Source organism: Rhamphochromis longiceps, linkage group LG4, assembly GCF_057381845.1.
Source record: "Rhamphochromis longiceps isolate RC_006_pf linkage group LG4, R_longiceps_female_GT1.1, whole genome shotgun sequence".
Classification (NCBI taxonomy): Eukaryota; Metazoa; Chordata; class Actinopteri; order Cichliformes; family Cichlidae; genus Rhamphochromis; species Rhamphochromis longiceps.
The window spans coordinates 21,186,786-21,208,953 of NC_140560.1; the positions used below are offsets into that span (position 1 = coordinate 21,186,786).

The 22,168-nt window shown below is 43.3% G+C and overlaps 2 protein-coding genes across 2 annotated transcripts in view; one reads left to right on the plus strand and one right to left on the minus strand.

Annotated features, from left to right (window-relative positions):
* The window catches only part of lmtk2 (lemur tyrosine kinase 2), a 33,470-nt gene extending 26,088 nt beyond the window's left edge, over positions 1 to 7,382 (plus strand). The window contains exons 10-14 of the mRNA XM_085403755.1: positions 833 to 982; positions 1,119 to 4,152; positions 4,237 to 4,369; positions 4,447 to 4,702; positions 5,163 to 7,382. Coding sequence (XP_085259881.1) covers positions 833 to 982; positions 1,119 to 4,152; positions 4,237 to 4,369; positions 4,447 to 4,702; positions 5,163 to 5,187 — 3,598 coding nt within the window. The 3' untranslated portion in view covers positions 5,188 to 7,382. The remainder of the gene's footprint in view (positions 1 to 832; positions 983 to 1,118; positions 4,153 to 4,236; positions 4,370 to 4,446; positions 4,703 to 5,162) is intronic.
* Positions 7,383 to 8,962: 1,580 nt separating this feature from the next.
* Positions 8,963 to 21,953, minus strand: tecpr1b (tectonin beta-propeller repeat containing 1b). Its single transcript, XM_085403756.1, has 26 exons — positions 21,413 to 21,953; positions 21,121 to 21,220; positions 19,230 to 19,462; positions 18,954 to 19,136; positions 18,676 to 18,798; positions 18,450 to 18,572; positions 17,723 to 17,897; positions 17,051 to 17,151; positions 16,760 to 16,861; positions 15,741 to 15,868; positions 15,029 to 15,642; positions 14,813 to 14,928; positions 14,535 to 14,690; positions 14,283 to 14,432; positions 14,016 to 14,173; positions 13,651 to 13,778; positions 13,228 to 13,321; positions 13,026 to 13,122; positions 12,857 to 12,936; positions 12,718 to 12,774; positions 12,463 to 12,637; positions 12,242 to 12,377; positions 11,961 to 12,053; positions 11,765 to 11,871; positions 11,263 to 11,382; positions 8,963 to 9,961 (listed from the first exon to the last, which is right to left on the minus strand). The coding sequence occupies exons 3-26, from the start codon at positions 19,452 to 19,454 to the stop codon at positions 9,821 to 9,823; spliced, it is 3,582 nt and encodes a 1,193-aa protein (XP_085259882.1). The 5' UTR covers positions 19,455 to 19,462; positions 21,121 to 21,220; positions 21,413 to 21,953; the 3' UTR covers positions 8,963 to 9,820.
* Between the last annotated feature and the right edge of the window lie 215 nt (positions 21,954 to 22,168).

Sequence of the window (22,168 nt, forward strand, 5' to 3'; positions counted from 1 at the left end):
GCAACAATAATTTAAATAACCACTCATGACAACAGAGGTATTCAGTTGAGCCTTTCGGAATACACAACACATTGAACTTTGAAGCAGGACTACAGCGGCACAAGACCACACTGCATGAATCTGGTGTAAATGTCTCTGCATCCATCCTGGCTTGTATCAAAGATCAAGGTGGTGTAATGGTGTCAACGATATTTTTGGAATACTTTGTGTGCCAACCAAGTATTGTTTAAAGGCTGCAGCCTACCTCAGTATTGTTGTTGATCATCTCCATCCGTTTTGCATCATGGATGTGCAGCCGACAAATCTGCATGGTAGCATCACACAGTTCTGAGGGCAAAAGGGGGTCAAACCAGGTACTAGCAAGTGTCTGGTGAATGTATGGATCGTGTGTAGCAGAACATATCTTTTACTCTGGACACATAAGCAGTGCACGTTTTGTGTAGGGATTTGTGAAGCACAGTCCAAACATGATAAGCTTTCACTGTGAGATTAAGTTGTCTTTAGCTACTTTAGCAACTCAACACAGCGCTACAAAATCTATTTACCAATTTTGTGTGAAACTGGTAAATAACTACCTATAGACAACAGTTGACTGTGTAAAGTTACTGAAGTTACATTGTCTGGTACCTTACTGACAAAAATAATGCTGATGCTGGTATATGTAATAAAATACAAGCACTTTATGATCCATTTCTGTGTAAACTTGGCTGTGTTGTGGAGTCATATAGAAAATTCATCTAGTTTCAAAGCAGATACCTGTGGCACATATGCATTGCTTATCCTTCTAGTACAACTTTTTTTTTTTTTTTTTTTAATCCTCAATTGTCCGTAGGGCATTGGGGGTCACATTATGGGAGCTCTTTGAGAATGCTGCTCAGCCGTACCCACATCTGTCTGACCGAGAAGTTCTCAACCATGTGATCAAGGAGCAGCAAGTCAAGCTGTTCAAGCCACAACTGGAACTTCCCTACTCTGATAGATGGTGAGTCCCCGGAAGATGGCTATTTAAGCAGCTTGCATTAAAATTGTTAAATTTAAAACTAATGACATTGCTAAAATTATTAGGCTGTTAGCAATATAAAGTGTCTAATTTTTTTTATTTTTTTCTGTAACTGTAGGTATGAAATTTTGCAGTTCTGTTGGCTGTCTCCAGACAAGCGGGCCACAGCAGAGGAAGTACACCGTCTCCTCATCTATCTGCGTATGCAAGGCCAGAAGGACATAGAAGAAGATTTCGAGCAACGCTGGGATGCACTGAAGCCTAACCCCACTATGCGGCAGACCACTGTTAGCCATTCCTCCTTCCCAATCTTGGAACAGTTTGCTGATGATGCCCTGAGACAAGAAATAGATGAAATTCTGACTGTGACTGAAACAAGCAAAGGTCTCAGCTTTGAGTATGTTTGGGAAGCGGCTAAGCATGACCACTATGATGGTAACCATGGACGTTCAGGCGTAGACACAACACTAAACTACCACAGCATGTTCTTTCCTGTTTCCAGTGAAGATATTCAGGCTCATTTCCCTGATCCTTCAACTAGCGCAGCAGGAGGAGAAAGTGGGAACACTCCAGGATTTCCTGGGATCTTACCGGTGTTTGATGCTCAAAAGCCATCTAATGGGAATGAATATTATATCCAACTAGAAGAGCAAGGGGAGAGCACTGTTGGGGAGGACGGGAATAGAGAACCAGATATGGGCTTTGGTTCAAGCGGGCAAGATTTTGTTGTGCTCCAAGATGTGCGGCTAGATGAGTCAAGCACAGATGCTGACTTTTTCCACCAAAGTATTGACTCAAAGGATTCATATTTACCAGACAGCCACATCTGGTCATCTCTTGAAAATGACAGTCCGTACCACACCAACATTTTTACAGAAGACGGGTCAAAACAAGAAGACTCGCCTTCCTGGAGGCAGAATTTTATGGAGCTTCCAGACCGCAGCGGAAACCCTTTCCTTGAAGGGGGAACTTTAGAGGGTGAAGCAGTGAATAGAGATGGAAGCTATGGGGATGCTTTTTTAGGGGAACCCACTAAGGTGGTGAATTCTGTGGAAGCAAAGGATGAAAACATGAATGGAAAAAGTCTTTTGAGTACTGAAAAACTAGCAGATAATTTTATGTTTCTTAAAGATCAAACCCTAATGAAGGAGGGTGCTAGTTTCTTAAGCCCACAACCAAATTTTCTTTTACCTGGTTTAGCCCACGAACCAGAGGAAGCATTCAAAATGAATTCTTGGGATAAGCTTGACTCGTTAGGCAGCTTAAACACAGCAGACACTTATTTTAAATCGGCAGCAAGTAGCACATCCTCAAGACACGAACTTCTAGACTCTCCAAGTAACAGTTTGGGGGAGTTTTGTCAGTCTCTAGAAAATGAGACACTGGTGCCTTCCATTACAGTGGTCACAGAAGATGACACAAGCAACCAGCTGCCAGCTAGAAATAGTTCTTCCACAGAAGACCTTGGTCTGTTGCAATCCTCAAACAGAGGTGTAGACTCTGGTTTTGATTCTACCTCAGAGAGGTTTGAGGTTCTCATCAGTCACACTGATGACCACACCACTGCAATATCTGACAGTGCCAATACAGATTCTTTGTGCACAGATGCCAAAATTCCCAGCCTTGAAGATGACCTTGGAACCTCAAAGGATGACACTCAGCCCATAGAAAGTAAAATGCCTGAACCTCTGCCAGCTCAAGTATTACCTTCAGATAATGGACACAGTGAAGACCTAACAAGTAATGATTTGTTGAGCGAGCTAATTGAGGATGCAGATATACAAATGGAAACCACTCTGTCTGATCATGAAGAATCATTTATGGATACCAATGGGCATCCTCATGATAGAGCTTCTCTTCTGGTGTCGGGTCCATCTTTGGACCAGATCAGCCAGGACAGTTTATTGGAAGACAGTATGTCCACCACTGTTCCAACTGTAGAGAACTTTGCTGAAACACCAGACTCATTAGACTCATTTGACATACACAGGCTTGGAGAGCAAGGAGATGAACTGAATGCTCAAATTGCTCAACACAAACTCCAACCTCCATACAGGATATCAGATAGTGGTTATGAGACTGAGAACCTGGAGTCTCCTGAGTGGAACTCTCAGCCAAATGTCCAAGATTCCTCTCCTGTAAAAAATGGCTTGAGTGTTACCAAAGAAGAAGAGGAGACAGAAGAGCTCACAACTGCGGCAAATCTGGTTCCGCCGAAAATCATAATCTCCGAAGTAGAGGGTGTGCTAGATACTCGCAGTGAAGATCCCAGTGAGGAAGATCAGCCAGATAATGAAGGTCCTGCTGAGGAACCAATTATGGGAAGTAATTACAGAGACTCTGCATACTTTTCTGACAATGAATCAGAACCTGAAAAGAAGTCTGAAGAAATAACTGCAGGTGGTTCTGTTGAAGACACGTGGCTGAGGAACTCCACTGATGAGGTTCCCGAGGCTTCTGGAGCTCCTGCACTGGAGGCTTACAAGGAAAAAGATATTGACTCTTTATTTTCTCTACCTGCTGAATCACAAGCCAAGGATGTTAAGGAGATGGGTTCAGTAGCAGATTCAGGTATCACAGAAAATGGTGAAAACCAGGTGGTCGAGTCTACCAGCAGCTCCAATGAAGATGGAATTAAACCAGAGGTTTTCAAGGACACTGCATTTACTGATCACCTGGACCCCTCTGAAGGCCCAGAAACCTCAATACTTCCTTCTATTGCCCCAGCTAAGCCAGCAACAGAGAGTGTAGTTCACGCTAAACTCACCAGAACCGACACCAGTGATGGTCATAAAATAAAGGAGCCGGATGTGGAGGGGCGTTACCTGGGGAGGCGGGATGGGTCGGGCTTAGATGGGCAAGAAGATGGCGTAGATGCAGACGAGGAGGACGAGAACAGCGACGACTCGGATGACGACATGCGCGCGTACCAGCTGCACAGCTCTAGCTCAGAAAGCGAGGATGAAACCGTGCACCCGGTGCCAGTTGTTATCTCGGACGACAGCAGGGCGAAGAACCTGAAGAGCTTGTTAAAACCCACATCTCTGAACATCGGAGCATCATCTTTCACGTTTCCTGCAAGGTTTGGTGCGGATAACTCCAAAAGAGCCGTGTCTTTCTTTGATGATGTCACTGTCTACCTGTTTGACCAGGTAAAATTTTAGTCTGTGATCTTCATTTTCTTAGTTTGCGGGGGCAACTGGTAATATGTGTTAACTGAATTAAATCTTATTTAGGAGACGCCCACCAAGGAACTGGGTGACCACTCCTTGGATTCAAACAGTCGGGTACCACAGTTCAGCAGTTCCACGCCTGCTGCCAGCTACCTGAACCGCTTTGCCAACTCTGAGAGCTCAACAGATGAAGAAGGTAATGCCACAAGTCAGCAATAAAAGCCTCTATTTGCACAAAGCATATGTCTTGATTCACTGACTAAATCTTTACAGGTGGTGGTTTTGAGTGGGATGATGACTTCTCCTCACCCGCACCCGCCTTCCTGTCCAAGACGGGTAAAGACACGGTATCCAAGGCAAGGTCCTCATCTGCAGCGTCGTTTTCCTCTCCGGCCCCTGCAGTGGGGTCCATGCTAGATACCAGCTGGACCGGCTCTTCAAGCTACTCCCGTTTTTCCATCTCACCGGCCAGCATTGCCAGCTTTTCCCTTACCCATCTTACCGACTCTGATATTGAACAAGGAGGCAAGTAGAGCAGGCCAAACTGGTATACAGTCTTGAATGGATAGCTCAGTATTTTAGGAAGAAAATGTCCATGTCTGTGCAGTAAATACAAAACTTTAATGAAACCTTCCTCACTCAAACCTGAGTCTTCTCCTGATCTTTCACATATTAGACCCATTTGTAAACCACTACACTGTACAGCTACAGTGTGCCATGTGTATGCATCAAATTCACAAACTTAGGAGGTGTGCATTCTTACTGAGCCCAGCTATTCTTGAATTGCAGTCTTGGTTCTAAGTTAAGCTAACCAATCTGATTCCATTGCGTTCCTAATTTTATTATATGTATGCAAGTGTCTGAATATATTAAGATTATGTTTAATTTGATGTCCACCACTGTCATCAGAGTTTACATGAACAATAAAATGGTTGTGTTTTCAGGGGTTTTACCAGATGACTAAACTTGTCTTTGTTCACACCAGGAAGCAGCGAGGACGGGGAGAAAGACTAGGGTGCTAAATGAAGGGACCGTTTATCTTCACACTACTGTGGAATGAAGCTACTCTCTTTTTTTTTTTTTTTTTTTTTGGGAGAACAGCCGAATAAGGACAACAGACGATGCAGTTTGTGGGGACAAACTGCAGATGCTTCTCTCAGGCAGAACTATTCTCAGCGGCGTGGCCATGAGAACAAAAGGCTGTAAACGGACATTAGGCAAATAAGACGGACGAGGCCCAGTCCCAGTCTGAGCCACATCACCTCTCCAGCTCCATCTGTGTGTGTGCGTGCGTGTTTGTATGATTTTTAGTTCAGTGCAATTAAAATGTTTTGGGGAGGGAAAACAAACTAACTGACGTAGCTTCTAAATGTTTGCTTTAATGCCTCATCATGCGCATTCCAGGTGTTTGGCTGCTTCTTTTTGTTGTGTGTAAGTGCACTCCTTTTCTAGGACTTTTGCTTCACCAAAAAAAAAAAAAAAAAAATTATTTAATTAAAGAAAATCAACCCACTGGGCTGGTAAACGTATCACTACAGCCAAACAAGAATAAGCTCTTTGATTTCACACACACCTAAAACTGACAGCTTAATTTGTTCACTTTGCTCCTTCATGTCATGTGATTATTTCCGTGATTGCCTTTTATTTTAAAAACTTCCTGTTAAGTTTAATCACAGTCTCCTTTTTGGAGAGGAAGCCATGTGTGTTGTCTTTCTGTAGCAGCATTTGAATTAACGGGTTGTAACTGCTGTAGGTGCAATCCATGCATAGGATGACTGGAACACTACACTACAGAGGCGACACACTGTATTGTCCTTTATGTTTTAAAGGAACATGTATAGTAAGCGTAGTCGAAGTTTGGAGAAATGTCGGTAAGAATTGTGGGATTGTCATATCAGTCGTTAAAGAGGCGACCCAGCTGTAAGACAGTTGTGATGAATAACTTAAAACAAGTTGTTGTTGCTTTTCTTTTGTAAAGCTTTATTTTATCCTTGCGAATGTGCAGGAAGTCGCTTTGATGGTTGTCTCGATTACTTTGTCACTGGGTCTCATTCCAGTGCCTGATGACGCTGAAAGACAAAGAGGCTGCACCCCTCGATTGATGATCGCTACAAAAAGTTTAGTGGTATGATGTTTAAAAAAAAAAAAAAAAAAGAAGCTATTTTTAAATGTAAGGATGAAGAAAATGTCATGAGCTGTTTGTAATCAAATGTGCAATGAATTTCATAAATTGGTTTGAATCAGAGTTTGTAGGACAAGCTGACGAGCGTGTGCAGGGACTTTAAGCTTTCACAGCAACTTACTACTAGAACAACGACAACAACGACAAGAAACTCAATGCTGCTGCTTTTATAAACCCGAGCGTTGTGGGCGGAGTTGTTTGCCTTTTTCTTTTTTCAGCTTTGTGTCAAACTTCACTATTTCAGATTGCATTTCCATCTTAAATGACCCTTTCTGTTCAGCTTCTGCCTCTGAGTCTTATCATTTGCGGGGCCGTACGTACAGGGATGTGCATTCGTCGCGATCACTTTCTGTATAGAAGCGCAATGCAAATGGTTATAGATGAAGACAGACCTTTCCTCACATTTTTATGTACAGCTTTAAAATCTCTTATTTGAAACTGTAGGGTATACAGTTAAGGCTTTCCTTTCCTTTCCTTGAATATTTTGTCGCTGATGATGAGATGAGAAGCTGTACTTCACCCGTAATAGCTACATGTCCGTCTCACCTGCCCCATACAGACGACACTGTATCCCAGACAATGTTATCCTCTGTTTAAAAACCAGCAGCCTGTGCTTCAGTTAAACTTGAACATCTATTTAAGGAAATCTTCTTTTATTTCACTACAGTATACATTTGCTTAATCTTGCACATTTGAGAAATGTAACTTAATGTTGAACTGTACTGATGTGTATATAAATGTTAATTTTTCTTTTTGTCTGTAAATGATGGGAAATTATGTAATTGAGTTCTAGGTATGAGGTTTCATTTTGTAACTTAAACTGAGTTGAATCAGAGGAACATATCACAGTCATCAGCTACAAGCAGTTAAATTAAGACAAACAAGCAGACGTGAAGTCATTCTGTCCTTTAAACTTGTAGAATTAAAAAAAAATATTTTTACTTCATATTGATCATGCTTAGTGTGATTAAAATGTTTATAATTACACTGTTTAATATGAAAATAAATGCAAATGACTTCTAATAAAGGTTTGTGGCTCGTTCTGTTTTCAGTTGATAATCATGCAGGAGATTAACACGTTTAATTGGACTGAACACGAGTTGGTGTATGAGGCTCAGGGCAGGCTGCACGGGTAATCTTAAGGCCTCGAGTAGGTTAAGATGTCAAAATGCACAGTGCCACATTTGGCAAAAACTAAACAAAGCAAATCAGCAAAAATACCTCATCCCTGCTGTTGGTGTACAGGACCTGTCACCAACTCCACCATGAACTCCCCTGTATGCCAAAGTGCTCTAGAGACGAATGCAAGCAGTCTGTTTGTTGGCTAAAGCTCGGTCCATGTAACAGATCAATGATCTCAGGGGTGGCAGAATGACCTAGTCAGCTTTTCAACATGAGCAACGAATGATCGCAAACATCACTTAAACTGAAGCAACGCTGTAAAGAAGAGTGGGGTGAAAATTCCTCCACAGCAATGTGAGAGAGACTGATAGTCACTTATTGTTGCTAAAGCTGGTTCTAGAAGCTACTAAATCCTTCAGTGTACTTAAAGGTTTTTTTTTTTACAGGACTGAATACAGAACTGTGAAACAAGTTTCAGGGAACTTAGAAATGTGTTGGTGAACTCATGTGGATGTGGCTTTCCAAATCATCCCTGCTGTGTTCTGAGAGTGGCTGTGTAGTATAATATAATGTTAATGTTAATGTTCATTGTGTAAGCACAGGTGTAAACTGTAAAGCTGAAAATATCAACTATCCGATTATGACCTTCCGTGTTATTCAGTGCAGAAAAAAGCAGGATTTCCCACTGCAGCGAGTGCCACTCCCTTCAAGAACCAGAACAGTTCTGCTTTCCATGACCGTTTAATCAAGCTGTCAGTTGAGGATTTATTTTTCTCAAACTACAGACGGATCAGTGTTCTTGCTGCACAGGGTTTAGAGCCAGCCCCAGTTTAAGCTGGGGGATGAAGAAGTAATACACACTGCTGTATTACATTTTCAACATCCCACGTTGAGTAGCCTTTTGAAGTTTAGAGCAAAAATACTTTTGTGTGTGTGTGCGCATCTATTTTGGGATTATAGACTAAAAAAATTCTTTCAAATATACTCAGTTCAGAGCAGATTAAAATGGCCTATATGTGACAAAGGTCTTTTTTTTAAAATGCAGGAACATCCTGTGATCAGTGCTGGAAGGTCAGGGATTTGTGCTGCTGCTGAAACATCCACCAATCAAAACTGCAGATTGTGTCTCGGATGTTTGAGATTCACTGCAGTGTGATACGTCTGCAGGACTTCACAGCAGACAGCTTTTGCCTTTAATCACTCATTTTAACATTTGTGATTGTCTAATGAAATTTTTTTTTTCACAGGTCGTTTCAGCACTTGTGTAACTTTACAAATATATGGCGGGTTAACCTATATGCACATACAGAGGGAGGAATTCAGGAAACATCCTGTGCACACCTCTGTAACAATATATGAAATTCTTTGGCGGATGAGAAACACTCAGTACATAAAAAAAGAGAATAAAATAGCAAAGACGTGGAAAGGGTCAAACTTCCAAAGCCAGCTTCTGTGAAATTATGTCAAACCACAAAACGGTATTTCCAGACGTTTATTTCACATTTCAATGCCCCGGTAAGATCAATGCACAGCCGTGGTGACATTCAGACCTGCTGCAGTGTTACGGTCATAGCAGGTATCTAGATGTGTGTATATATCTATATCTATCTATAGAGATATAGATAGATATATATAGATCTCTATCAACAGGAAGAGCTTCTCATTTTATTGCAGAAGGATAGAAAGGTATTGCCTGGCTGTAAAAAGCAATATATTTTTCCCCACACAAAGTGAACGTATCAAATTTTTTTGCCAGTCATAAATACACTCCATTGCAAACATGTAATGGTCCAAAGTAAACGGAGAAACACAACTCAACAAACGCATCATAAATAAATGATAACACATTCAAATGTACATGACAGGCAACTCAAAACACAAAAACAAATAGAACAAGAGTCTACAAACCGATAACAGCTTAGGCTACTCTGGGATTGTTTGAAGTTCATTTGGTAACCAAGCCTTAGCCCTTCATCATATCCCACCTTCTTAGGTTTTATCAGGCTGCTGTGGAGAAGAATTAAAAGCTATTGCTAGATCCTGTGACATCCAGTAGCCAAAGCTTAGTAAGAGCAACAACATGCGCTCACTTTTTTCTCTGTTTTGTCATCAGTGAATACTGACATGATTTCTGCCCGGGAAACAAGCCAGCGAGTAACATTCATCCATCGATCAAGTTTCAAATCCAGCCAGTCCAAACCCATGGGTGTGATTGTGCATGTCCCTTTACACGAAGGGATAGGAGTTCGTTGAAATGGTCTGAGGAGAGATGCTGTGTATAGATCCAGGCACAAACAGGGCTGAGGAAAAAGAACGAGAAGGAAACGGGAGGCAGAGAGAGAGCTACACGCTTGTGGCGCTGCCGTTCGCTTGAGTCGGACGCTGCGGGTGGACCGGGCTGCGCGATGGGCCGGCGAGAGGAGGGTGAGGGCCTCGAGGAGCCTCTGCTGAGTTCCCCCTCACACTGATGTGCTCCCACCCTCCCTGGAAGTCAAACATACGCAAATGATAAGAAATACTAGAAAAAGCTTAAACAGCTTTAACTGTTTTTGAATACTTGCATGTGATTAGCAGCACCTGCCTGCTACTTCCGCACTTGATTCCTATAGAAGAGGTAAAGTTGGACTTTTCCAGAGTTCTTCTGCATTTTGGTTTAGATTTTGTTAAATAAATGAAAACACTGTAATTTGTTGTTGTATTTACCTTATTTTAAGACCTTGTATCTACCAGATAGATTTATTATATTGTGAATATGTACATCTTTAGAACTGAAAGCGGGTGTTACTTCATATTACGCTGACTGTATATATTTTGCTGGTTTTTAAAGTGCAGTTAATTTTAACCTAATTATTAGACAATTAAAAAATAGCTTTACTTCAAATCTTAATGCTAAGTTTGAAAGGTGCCTTTTGCCAATAGCCTGAATTCTTCAATTCAAGTAAGGAGAACATGATGGCCCTGCCTAAAGCTTCTGCTTATGTTGATTTAAGGCTTGATTCATAGTCCTGTGTTGGATCCCTGCAGAGCTTCTCTCTCGGTGTCACTGTTTGCATACAGAATATACTTCTCCATCAGTGTGTCTGCCAGCACGAGTGAACCTGAGCTGATCATCTTGCACTCTGCGCTAATAAATAGGGAATAAGATTTAGTTTACACTGGCAAAATACTGGCTGTTGCGCGAGCTCTGTTAAGCATTTGTTTGACAGAGCTATTACCCCTCTGCTAATCATTACACTGTGTTTACTCTGCATTTGATTTTTATTGGCAATCATACCTACAGCGTAGATTTATCACAGTACTATTAATCAAGCTTGAGTGGTTTATGCTCTCTTATGAGAGCCACTTTCCCTGTATGATTTCACAGAGCTACATTGAGGTTAAAAAATATGTGAAAGTCATCCTTTTGGTTGTTTCTTCACTACAGCACCGCATGAGTATCGATCTGCAGATGAAAATTGTTAAAAAATTCATTCTTCTACTGAGATCACTCCTGATCAGGCTTCAGTGAGCAGTAGACTAATCAGCTGAAGGGGCTGGATGCATCTCACATGTCCTGTGTCAGAGTTTTGCTGGATTTTTTTTTTTTTTTTTTACTGTTTCTTACCACAGGAGTCCCAGTTTCCTCAAAGTTTTTAGGGACACACTGCACACTATGCTGTGATAATAGCTTTTTGGGAATCGTTTTTTTGGTGCTGGGATACAATATAATAATATCTTTGGCATCTTTCAGTTTCAACTGAAGAAATGGGAACAGTTTTTGCAACAGGTATCAACTAGGAGCTCACCCCTATCCCATAGTCCCAGGACAGGCCCTTGGGCTGCATGGGTCCCACGCTCGTCCTGTGGCAGACGGCTCCGGGAGTCTCAGCAGGGAAACCTGGAACTCCGTCTGCTATGATCCACACCTGGAGAAAACAGCATCGCTGACACAAACTCCAGCCTTACAACATGCAAATGTAGTTATTGATGGATAGACTTCTTGTTTTAAGCCTTCGCTTGAGTTTATTTAGTGTTTATTACACTCAGCTAAGTCTCTGGGGTGACGGGGCTTTTCAGACTTTGGTAACTGAATGCTAAAAACATATCTGTTTAGATGGGCAACTGGGCGATATGAATGCAACAGGTCTGCTATTATGTAAAGTTAATTTGAATTCTCTTAATGCTTTGAACTCCAGTTTTACTATAAATGCAGTTTCTTTTTTTATTCCTTTTAATGTCTTTTAGATTCTGTTTTACTTTTAATTCCATTACAGCTTGTTTGCTTCTGGAAACTGTGGTAACACTGACCTGGTCCAGCGGCCCCACAGAAACCTTGGAGGCATTGTTGGAGATGAGCTCCCAGGCGGAGCCCTGTGGGTAGCTGGGGGTGAGGCCCTGTCTGTACCACAGGTTACCTAAATGACATTGACAGAAGGTATTGCCATTTAACTCATGTTCTCGCATTTTAATAGACATTGGTCCAATAAAATATAATATTGCTCACTGTTTTCATCCACAGCAAAGACAGAGGTCCGCCCAACAGAAAGCTGTCTGAGGGTCTGTCTCAGGGGGGAGGGGATGTGGTACCAGCACTCTCCTGCAGAGAGACAAAAGCTCTTGAAAAATAGACAAAGTCTGGCTCTCTTTGGTTTCTCGCTGTTATATTAGTCGATGCATGCACTCACATCATAAATCATTTAACTTTATTCTCTTTTCCTTCAGAACACATTACAACTTTATGACTTATGTATATGATTCATTATGAGATTTATAAATTTAACTGACCTGCAGGGTTTTGTGGGGATACTGATCCTCTGTAGAAGACAGCTCCATCCTTGGCAATGGCCCATACCTGATTGGCTCCACCGATAGAGATGGACTTAAAGGGCTGGTCAGTGCCCACGTGGAGCCACGAGCTGCCCTATGTGGTCAGACCCAGTGAGGTTAGAGATGGTTAGAAGTGTGAAGTAACTACCTATAAAACAGATCCTCAGCACGTTTCTCACCGCAGGGTTTTGGAGGCTGACTCCCAACCGACACAAGACATCTCCCTTGTCGCTGAGGGCCCAGACAGGGACCTGCTCCATTTTGCTCTGGGCCAGGCATGGCATCAGTGAGATGTCACTCAGGCGGATGGGTGGGACCTGATTCCATGGAGCTTGCAATGTGATCTTACACTTCCTGGGTGTGGATATGTTATTGTTAAGATGCTGCAAAAACTGAGCGCTACAAAATCCCAGCAATGCGAATTGTGCGCTCACCTAGTCCATCGTCTGCGTCTAACAAAGTCTTTCATGGTTTTGTGGCCATGAAATGTCCTGTAGAAAACAGATGAGTCAATAAAAGGGAAGGACTTCTTTCGAGACACCCTAATAAAAACAAATAAAAAAGCTTACGTACGTGGGAAAGTCTGCAGCATACTGCCAGCCTTCTTTGTCCGTTCCTCCGGGGACGCTGTAGTCCACGGCCCACTCTGACACCTGAAACAAATGTTCATGGCAGAGAATGCCAGTGAGTCAAAAAAAAAAATGAATATTTCGGAGGAACCAATCCCTCGGATTCTACCTACCCAGGACCACTGAGGGGAGGGCGGGTATGTGCTGCCTTTGATGCACTCCTTCAGGCCGCTTTCATCGCTCCACATAGGGCGGTCTGTAGGAAGCCCTCTGGAGGAGTAAATCACAAAGGAATGGTGTAAGGTGGCGAGAACAGCTGCAAAGACTTAAAAACTGTAAAAGATGGGGTGGGGTGTGTGCGGGGGGCAACCCTACTTGTCTGTATATCCAGTCATAGGGTTCCATCTTTGATTCTCATACACATGCACGCTCCTGACGTCGGTCTGCTGGTGCATCTGAACGGCACCTTCTGCAGAAACGAAGAAACATTAAACTTTCATGCAAACAAGGGAATGAATATTTATGCATGTGTATCTGTGTGTGCTTCTACAGTGGCAACGGATGGAAGAGACTTTAAACTATGCTCAAGCAGTTGCACATCGAACTAGAACATGCGAGCAAGAAAAGAGCAGACTGTTGTTTTTTTTTTAGATATTTACATGTTAGTATTTTATTTATTTGGTAACAATCAGTTAGCTGGAAAAAGTTTGGCTTCGCTAAATAAGAACATGTTTTTATTTTGAAGTACTCCTTGTATAGGTGTGGGGACATGGGTAATCGTCTACAGGACATGTTTACCCGGGTTGGGCTGTTGCTCACAGCGCCCACTGTAGACCCAGGCGGTGCCGTCCCACCCGATGCCCCACACCAGCCCCAGACTGTTAGACTCTACACAGCGCAGGTGGCCGTGGATCTGGCACCAAAACCTGTAGCACCATACAGCGGAAGCACCCAGCGTTAGCTCCAGTATAGTTAGCACAGACTGAAAGTGATTAGATGCTCAAATGCTACCCACTTTAACCAGACAGAGATGTATGTTAGCATGTTAGTGAGGCAGTGATTTAAAATAAAAACAGAGTAATGAGAAACCAGGTCAAGACAGTGAGAAAGAATGAAAAGACATGAAAAAGCAGACAGAATCCACTGCTCGGTATCATTCTCACATGAGGTCACAGGCCATGGCATGCGCAGGGGCCTCCAGCGAGAGGGACGGCTCGTGGACCATGATGTCTCCCTTTGATGTGGTGGACCACAGGGCCTGTTTGGACGGGAGACCTGTGATCCCTCGACACTCACAGCAACAGTCAGACAACAAGCACAACTGAAGACACAAAGCAGATCCAGAAACAATGGAGAATCTGATCAGCCTCACTGAAAAATAACAGATGGGAACAACTGTCAAACTGCTTAATGATGCATAAAGCTGTTACCCAATCACTCATATCCTTTTCGCTTTGTGCTGCCAGGACCAGAGGCCACCTCTGTTTGGTCCTTTCGGCAGTGTACACAGCAAAGGCATAGTGGCAGTCCCTGAGCACCGGAACCAGCGCCGTCACTTCATTTATAAACACATGAAGGTACTGAGACACAGAGAATGAACAGAGAGTGACCGAGAGACATCTATCTGTGCTTTCTGACACTTCTTATGAGACTTTAACCGGTCGCAGCTTAACACAACCGACCTTTTTCTCATCATACTGTGTGTAGTAAACAAAGAAAATGCTGTCCTTTTTGCCATCTGACTTGGTGGACTGCTCGAGAGCAACGCCCACATCGATCCAGCGCTGAGGTTTCCAGTCTCTCCACCAGCGCAGTGTGCCCTTACGCACCCACACCGACTGATGAGAGAAAAGGAGGCACAGATGTAGACACGGACACAGCCGAGGGTGTGCCATGAATATAATGAATCCAACACTTAGAGGAGCATGTTAAGAGACATGCCAAATATAAGCTGTCTTACGTTGCTTCTTTCCAGCGGTTTCTTGCTGATCTCCTCTCTGTGTTCCTGCTGCTGTGGCTGTTTGCTCCAGGCGGCTGACTGGACTGGAGTCAGTGACAGAGAGGTGGTGAGAGGACCTGATGGACAGAGATACAGCTCACACAATCATTCAGAGACATAAAATGGAGCAAAAACACAATATCACAATATAAGTATTGTGACTGGTTGTCCATATACCTGCAGGACTAAGCCAGCTAATCTGTGAACTCGCATCCACGTCGCAACCTCCACCGGAAATCCAAGCCCACACTGGTCCTTCCTCTTCCCCCACTCCCCGAGAGCTCTCCAGAGTCCCCAGGGCATAAGTGGCAGCCGCACTGCCATCGCCCGCTGAGGGCCCTGCCGTTTGTGCACCTCGAGCCGCCTCTGCCCCCTCCAGGTCCACGTTCATCCAGGGGACATCGTGCCCTCCGGCATCAGGGGTTTGGAGTACTGGGGCCGGAGGTGGCTCCTCACGCTCTTCCTGCGGCATCTCTGTGATGGACGGTTGCAGCGCGGAGGTTCTGTCACGATCGGACACCAGGCTGTTGATGAAGCTGTCACTGGCAGGAATAAAAGGCTTGGGGGCATTCGTTTGGGGGGCTAAAGGAGCATCTTCTTTTTCCTGTGGAGGCGTAGGTGAGTCAGAGCCCCCTAAGGGGACTACAGAGGGTGCTTCTGCTTCTAAGAGGGGGGTGTTAGAAGTGCTGTTTTGAGGGTCGGCAGGACCCAACTCTGAGTCTGAATCAGTGCAGCTCAGAACGGAGCCCTGTGATGCCTCAGTCAACTGCCCGTTGAACTCACAGTCATCCCTGTTAAACAACACACATGCAAACACACACGCAATACTAAGCTTGAATGTGCACTGTACTTGCCAATTAAAATATGCAGTTAATTTATTTATGCACACCTGGGCGGAATAACCTCTTTACTATTGCCCCATTGGGCAGAAACAGGGATCCAGCCATTTCCACTTGGCTCAGATGGGGTGACACCTATTCTAAAATACAGGCCGCGGTCCTCACCGACCGCCCACACCTAACAGGAGAACAGAGAAAAAAAGCAAAACAAATGCTGTAACATAAAAAATAAAAGACGGCCATTGATGTACATGCAATATTTACTTATTGAGTTATTAAATAGTTTTCACTCTCAGTAATCGCAGGAAAGTATTCACTCCTCAATAACACATCAGAAGCTCTAGCAGGACACAGGCAAGTACTACTTTATAAGGCCATATACTGTAACACTGGCTCCTGCCACCTCACACAAGCCATTCCCATAATTGCAACCCTGAAATATGAAATATGGGATACGATGACAATGGCTTGGCCAGCTTCTAATTAGGGAGTCTTCCCCTATGTGAGGCGAGTAGGAATATAGTCTGGGGATATATAAGGCTGGGCCTGCTGGGACATTGGCTGGAACGTCTGGCTGTGCTCTTGTTACAGGACTACAGGCAAGAGAAGGAGGGGGACATGGGTGAGACCGAAAGGGAGGAGGTGCGAGATATGGGTTTGCAGAGCTAGCGAAGTCTTCAGCAGTAAGGCACAGGATCGAAAGCTTTCTGCCTCACCCTAAGACCTGATCTGGTTTGTCCTGAAACCAGATCCAGAGTGACAGTAACGCGAAGCAGACAGAGGTGGTAGCAGTCAGAAGTACAGAAGCTGTGCAGAGCAGGCACCATCTGCAGTGGAGTTTAAAAGACCCAAGCAGCAAGAAAGATCGAAGAAAATCTTATCCTTAATAGTTAAATTTCACCCACAGGCCCACTTCAGTGGCAACAGCTAACCTATTAAATCCACATTCTAAGCATTTGAGGAATATCTTTTCATATAAGCAGTATTATATTATAAAGTCGACTCGTTCAGCTGTTTATTCAAACTGATGATCCGCTGATGAAATGTTTCAGCTCTAAGCTGTCCTAACCTGGTCATTCAGTCCTACGTCCACCATCATCATCTCCCCTCCGATGCTGATCCAGCCAGAGCCACAGGGGTTGTGGGAGTTCACGCCACGCCTGAACCACACCTGGATTCACGCACCGACGTTGGGGTCATTACTCAAAAATGTATTTTAGTGCAGTAGCAGTAATTCAGTAATACAGTTTACTTCTTTTTAAATCAAAGCATTTGTTTCATTTCAGTCTCAAGAAAATTGCAGTGACGCTGTCAGTGGGCTACAATGCCCTAACATAACTGCAACTGACTAATAACCCACCTTGTAGTCCTTAGTGACCACCCAGACCACACTGACTCCTACAGCCACGTGAAGCGCTTCAATTTCCTTTCCCGGTGATTCCACCTCGAGCCACGACGTGCCTGACAGAAGAAGAAGAAAATGCTTTACAAACGCAGCACAAAGGCAAGCCTTCCTCATAATGAGGACGCCGTCATTACTGAGAAGCTTCCTGTTGAGTTCTCAAATCATCTAAACATGAACAAACCAGATGTGATGTTGATTTTTATCTTTAAAAGGGAGTGAGTCTTCCTAATTCGATACACACTCATATTTTTAAGTTTTAAAAAAAAAAATGTTTACAATTTTTTGCCACTTTCATGCCTTTAAACCTTTACTTTTGATACCGACCAGTACTACATGTTGTATGTTTACTAAGACTGACAGTTGGAAATGCAATGAATTTCACTTACTACTTTCTAGATATGTCATATATCAGTGGGACTGTGTTATAATACTTTTACAAAAATGATCATAGCATTTAAACTGCATTATTAATGACTTTCAGAGCAGCTACATAATGATTCCTAACTGAAAGAGTCCCAAAATCACTGAGTGATTCTGTATGAGAGATTGTTGAAGTAAAGAAAAGGGGACCAGAGTGAGACATAATGGAAAATTGTTGAGTAAATGTGAGCTACAATGACAGCTCACCAGTGGGACTGTCCAGGCTCAGGCCAGTTCGCACCAGCAGGTTCCCATCCCAGAGCAAAGCCCACAGCAGGTCTCCAGGACCAGCTGATATCTGAGCCACCTCCTTGGGCACTTCAACTTCTTCCCAGCTGGTCCCTTCTGGCACACGAGGGTGGATACCCTCTCTGAACCACACCTGCAGGGTAAAGGTAACATCAGCAGATCATCATCTGACACACCCCTTCATTTAAAAAGACAGATCCATACCATGTTAGGTGGCTGAGCTCATTCTGGGATAGATAATAGAGCATCAATTTTAACTTGATTAATCATCAAGTTAGTCACGATTTAACTGGTTCATGAGAAGCCTCGTGGTCAAGGACCATATGAAACTATATGAAGTCATGCTGCCCTCTTGCGGCTAAACCTTAGAAGTGGCCTATGCTCAGCATGAGAGAATCCTGTTGCAACAGAATACATCATTAATCTTGAACTGTTTGATCTCATGAGATTTAAATGTGTTTGCGAATGTGCTTGATTAAAGCTTCCACAGCATTGTATTGAGGTTGTTGGTGGAGAAGCTTTACACTTCCCTGAACAACAGCAGAATGTTTTTAGAGCTCTTTAAACTTTTCAGGAATTTTCTGCACTGCCATAACCTCTTTTTTTAATCTTATGGTACGGTTATTCATTTTAATACACATTTATTATGATTACAGTAAATGGGTCCTACACACACATTGCTCACCTGTCCCTGTTGAGACACACTCCAGAGGTAGGGATACCTTCCGGACTGGTCGCTCATCTCCCAGCCACCACAGCTGATGTCACAGAGCGGCAGTGGAGGTTTCCTGGGATTGTCCAAGGGGATCTGCAGAGGAAGACAAGGCTACTGTGGTAATTCTTTTGCTTTGTCTCATAGTGAAAGTAACATGATCATATAGAAATACAGAATAAATGGAGACTTTTGAAACCTTTGCCCAAGTGCCCTGTGCTATGTATCTTCTGTAGCGGATCCACCGTCTACGACGGACACAAGAATTCCACTTTTTGTCAGGGGAGAAGTTGGCTGGGAAGTCAACAGCATACTCCCAGCCCTACAGAGTCCAAGGTAGTGAGCATGTGATTAAAACTGGAAGTATTTGTTTTAAATATGAATTAAATATTATGAGAAACAGAAGAACAGAGGAAAGACAGGAGGATGTAAACAATGGGTTTGTATGTGTTCACGAGGAGCTGAGTTATTTCTCACCCCAGTCTGGCTGGGTTCTCCTCCACAGGTGTGATCCACATACCAGTCTCCCTCCCACTCCCAGCTGCGGGAGGGCAGCTGGAAGCTGTGGAGTGGCTGGGGATTCATTCCGGTCACATCGCTCCATGGCCAACGGTCGGTGGGCAGCAGTGTGTCAGTAAAGCCATCCACTGGGTTCCACCTCTGAAAAAACAAACATTAAAAAAAACACAAATTTAGCATTAATCATAAACAGCATCTCCATTTACAGCGTTAAAATATACAACCTTGTCCCACCTGGTTTTCATAGGTCTCCTCCCGGTAGCGGATCGGGGTCTCACTGGGCATCATATTGAGGTAAACATGGTGGTCACAGCCGATGCCCCAGCAGCGCCCCTTCCCTGCAGAGACACGTTTGAGCTCTAGCAGCGAGTCATCAGCACGTTCCCAGCGCTGGCCGGCTGTAGAAAGGCTGTACACTCTGCCGTACACGTCCACAGCCCACAGAAGTGTTATTGGCATGATGGTTCCTGAACAGGAACAAGAGGACAACACTCATCATTCCAAGCTGTGCCTTATATATTGTAAAACTCTCTGCTCATAGCATCGAAAAGCATCCCTCACAAATCACAAATGACTGCATTATTAAAAGTGTTTTATTTAAAAAAAAAAAATCATCAATAAATAAATAAGTGTCTAACATATTTTCAGGAGTTTTAGGTTTATATCTGTTACTCAAAAATAATAACATGCAGTTAGGTCTGTAAGTTTTTGGGCAATTACATATTTGTTGTAGTTTTGCCCCTGTATACCAACACTGTGGATTTAAATCAAGTAATCAAGATGTGATTGAAGTGCAGACTTTTTATTTGAATTCAAGGCATTTAACAAAATTAGGAATTAGAGTAATTTTTATAGATAGTCCCTCATTTTCAAGGGCTCAGTAGTAAGGAGACAATGCTCAATGCCAGATGAAAAACATGAGCAGATAAAAGATCTGGAGTTGATTTGAACCTGCTGTTTGAAATCTCAATATGAGGTCCAAAGAGATGCAAGTTTAGGCCATTGTTAGATTAAACAATGGATTAAAAGAAGAAAAAAGAAAAAAGATAAACCAATCAGAGTGATAGCAAACATTTTAGAATTGCCAAAATCAACAATCTGCTCCGTTCTTAAAAACTGGCCAGTCCTGAAAGGCCACAGATGATGGATGAAGTGGATGATGACAGAATTATTTCCATGGTAAAGAAAAACGACTTCACAACATCTAACCAAGTCTAACCAGTTTAAAACAGGGTGCACAACACTGGTTCCACTCCTGAACAAGGAAGCCAGATTAGACTTTGCCAGAAAAGAGGGCAGTGCTTCAAAGTGCAAATTAATACTAGTGGAAAATAAATATATTTACTTATATTCTTAAATGGTCACTTGACCTCAACCCAACAGAGCAGCTTGTCGGTCACTGAAGACAAAACTAAATGCAGAAAGACAAACAAACCAGCAGCGACTGAAGGAATCTGCAGTAAAGGCCTGCCAGAGCATCTCACAGGAGGAAACAAGGTATTTGGAGGTCAAGCAGTCATTGGCTGTAAAGGTTTTTCACCCAAGTGTTAAAAAACAGTCCTTATTAGTTTGTCCAGTTACGTCTGAGCCTCTGAAAATTGTGTACTATGTAGGGTATAAAAAAGCTGTATGTCCTAAACAGTTAATGCATTAATTTTACAGTGTAGAGTTTCAGCTGATTTAAAGCTGCACAGTCGTAATTGCTAGAGTTACCTGATGGTAAACAAAAACGTAATGGAGCCAACTAAACAGACTCAACTTTATCTTCTGTAAAAACAAACAAACAAACAAAAACGAGGAAGTCGACTTTTATATTGAAAAGTTTGACCGGAAGTCTTCCTTTTATGTTGGCTGGCTGGCTTGACCCTTGTGTTATCAACTGATACTAATCCGCTACAGTATACTATGTCAAGGCTATCCATTGAGCCGGGCCCTTTTGTTTGCCTCTCGCATAAACAGAAGTAAACAGAAGGAGCTCATCACATCAGCGTTTTTATTAACCTGCAGTTGTCCAGGCTGAACTTGTTATAGATGACAGACAGCAGTAAAGCTTTACGCAATCACACACAGGAGCTCCAGTAAATCCAGGATCAGAAACACTGCACGGGCTACCGCAGCAGCCTACCTGAATATTGGTATCCGATCCGCGGTCGTCAAGGGAATATCCACAGGCGCGTCATGACATCAGGTGCAGCAGCCGATGCCTGTCATCTCTGAGGCCCATGCTGGGACACATTCAAACCCCCATGTTATTAACAACAGACGGGATGTAACGCCTGCTATGCAGCATGATAACACAGTTGATATCTACTAAGATGTGCCGCAAAGTCGGGTATAAGCTGTTTACATCCTCAGGGAACAGGCAGCAGTCAGCTGGCGTCCCCCCCACACAAAAAACCGTTCCAACTGTTACTTACGCATGAGGCTCCGTGACGCAGCAGCACCTCTGGGGAGAACAAATAAAGTCATCCATGCACACAGTAGTATTAAATTCACATTCTGGACCACAGGAATCCTCCGTGCAGCTTCCACTCCGCAACAGGAAATGGAGGAAGTGCTGCTATGATTGGTTGAAGCTCGGCAGGAGCGTGGGATCTCTTTCTCCCATTGGTCGAACACCAGAGCCCATGATATATTTTTTTCCGACCGCTGCAGCTGATCAGCAGGCATTTTTTAATAATTTATTCAGCGCCAGATGAATTATTGAAGCGCGAGCTTGATAACAGTTTGGAATATTTCGCCACAAACTCGAGTAACAAAAAATAACTTAACTTTTGAACCCGATGGGATATGTTAAAACCGGCTCAGCACCTTGGACAGGCGCACTTTGATCCACCTGATCTTCAGGAAACAGTAGAAGCTTTAGACAAAGTGGATGGCCAACCCTGGGACAGGCTCAACTCTGCACGATTTCAAAGACGTCCTCCTTTCTGGTTGTAAGAATGCTGAACAACACAGGGGCGTCTTTGGATGGAAAGGAAACCTGCAGAGCGTCAGTATTCCTGCCTGTGCCACCAACTTTGGACTGATCTACCGTCAGTGTTACAGACAGTCTTTACATCCGCCAACACCAGAGTAAAAATAGTCCCCTAAGTTCTACATTCAAAACATTACCGAATTGAGGTTGTAATATATCACAATTATCAAGCAACTGAAAAACTTTTTTCTTTCTT